This window comes from Mus pahari, chromosome 14, assembly GCF_900095145.1.
Source record: "Mus pahari chromosome 14, PAHARI_EIJ_v1.1, whole genome shotgun sequence".
In the NCBI taxonomy this organism is placed as follows: Eukaryota; Metazoa; Chordata; class Mammalia; order Rodentia; family Muridae; genus Mus; species Mus pahari.
In genome coordinates, this window is record NC_034603.1 from 4,477,928 (window position 1) to 4,480,088 (window position 2,161).

The 2,161-nt window shown below is 49.6% G+C and overlaps 1 protein-coding gene across 1 annotated transcript in view; it reads left to right on the forward strand.

The window, feature by feature from the left end:
* Slit3 (slit guidance ligand 3) overlaps nucleotides 1-2,161 on the forward strand; it is a 582,461-nt gene that overhangs the window by 564,979 nt on the left and 15,321 nt on the right. Inside the window, exon 32 of the mRNA XM_021213834.2 lies at nucleotides 466-596. Coding sequence (XP_021069493.1) covers nucleotides 466-596 — 131 coding nt within the window. The remainder of the gene's footprint in view (nucleotides 1-465; nucleotides 597-2,161) is intronic.

The following is a 2,161-nucleotide window of genomic DNA, read 5'->3' on the forward strand; positions in this document are numbered from 1 at the left end:
TCAATGTGACCCTGTCACAGCACACAGCACATGCTCAATGTGACCCTGATGTCACAGCACACAGTACATGCTCAATGTGACCCTGTCACAGCACACAGCACATACTCGATGTGACCCTGTCACAGCACACAGTACATGCTCAATGTGACCCTGATGTCACAGCACACAGCACATGCTCAATGTGACCCTGATGTCACAGCACACAGTACATGCTCAATGTGACCCTGATATTACATGCTCAGTGCACATTTGTCTAAGCAGTTAGCTCAGCTCGCATTTGCTAGAATATAAACTTGAGTCTTGCCTTCCGCAGTAGAAAGGCCAGATGGGGAAAGATACATGGATTTGAATTCTAATCTGGTCTACGCTCCGAGGCAGCCGTCTGAAGAGGGTGCTAGGCATGGGTCAGGTGAGGTTGGAGCTTGGGTAAGTCCTAACCCACACACCCTGATTGCTCTCCCCTAGGTGGCCACTGACAAGGACAATGGCATCCTTCTTTACAAGGGAGACAATGACCCCTTGGCACTGGAGCTGTACCAGGGCCACGTGAGGCTGGTGTATGACAGCCTGAGCGCCCCTCCAACCACGGTGTACAGGTAAAGACCTCCCCTCTTGGCCACAGAATCTGTTCCTACAGAGCAGATACCAGGTGACTCTGGGGCCTCCTGTCCCACACAGACACAGCTCTCACACAGTGGCAGGTGGGCGGGAGAAAGGTGCTACTTGGGTTAGAGGCAGGAAAGGAAGGCAGGCCCATGTGGGAGATGACACCTCATTACCATAAGATAAATGGCCAGCTGGCTACTGTGCATGGAGCCAGGTGCTCCAATGGAGATGAGGCTGCTTAATGAGGTGCCCTTTTCAAAATGTCATCCTAATCTTTTATTAGTTTAAGAAAGAAAGCTGGACGATTAGCATGCAATTCAAGGAGAGGAAATTCAAGAGCACCCGGGGAACAGGATGCTTAAATGACTTTCAAACTGTCCTGAAAGACAGTGTGCTTCCTACACCTAAGTCTCCTTAAGTCACCCTGTAGGTTGGGCAGCTTGCTACAGCTGTAACAAAATACCAGAGGCAACCAACTTATAGAGAGGGAAGGTTTCTCTTGGCTCGCAGTTCTAGAGATTTCAGTCCATGGTCATTTGGCTTCGTTGCTTTGACTTTCTCATCATGGTGGGAAGCATGTATTAGAGTAAGCTCCTCACTTCATGGCAGCTAAGAAGCAAAGAGAGAAGAGGAGCCCAGGGTCTCATCATTCCCTTCAGCCTATGCCCCTCAGTGAGCAGAGGGCTTCCCACATGGACCCTACGTCCTGAAGGTTCCACCACCTCCCAGCAGCATCACAGACTCTGGCCCAAGCCTTGCACACACAAGCTTTTAGGAGACAGCAGACTGGAGCATGTGATTTAACATGACTGCTGTGCAGTGGTTCCCTCGTGTGCCGCCTCACACAGACAGGCTCACTCACTCTAAATGTTTCCTGCTGTTTAGTAAAGGGCGCAGTGAGTGTCCCTCATCCGAGATAACCTTCCAGAGTCAGAAACCCCATGGTGCTCACAAGTTTTCAGTATTTAGACTGTCCTAGTCTACAATAAGGTAGAACTGCCCTGAAGTTGCCCAGACCCAGGCCTCTGGTTCTCCTCTAGCAAATCCAGTTTGAAAAGCCTTGGTTGAAGCCAGTGGTATGAGCTGGTGACGGTAGTGAAGGCCTTTAGTTCCAGTGCTCCACAGGCTGAGAAGTGTGTGCAGATCTCTGTGAGTTCGGGACCAGCCTTGTCTACATAGTGAGTTCCAGAACAGCAAGAACTACCCTGCTTCAAAAAAGCTAAATAACCAAACAGCAGTTTGAGCTGGAGGGTATAGCTCAGTAGAAGAGTGTTTATCTAACTTGCATGCAGCTCCTGAATCCAGTCTTCATATCATACACACACGCACATGCACACGTGCACACGTGCACGCGCACACACACACACACACACACACACACACACACACACACGCCCAGACATGGTACAGTGGGAAGAAGGAATTAGTGATTCTGAGAGCAGAGTGTAGTCCTGAGGTGACGACACCTAGGAATGTGGTGAAAATACAGAAATACACATTTTCAGTCCTTACCCCAGAAGAAATGAATCTGAAGATACCAGGGATAGGACAGCAA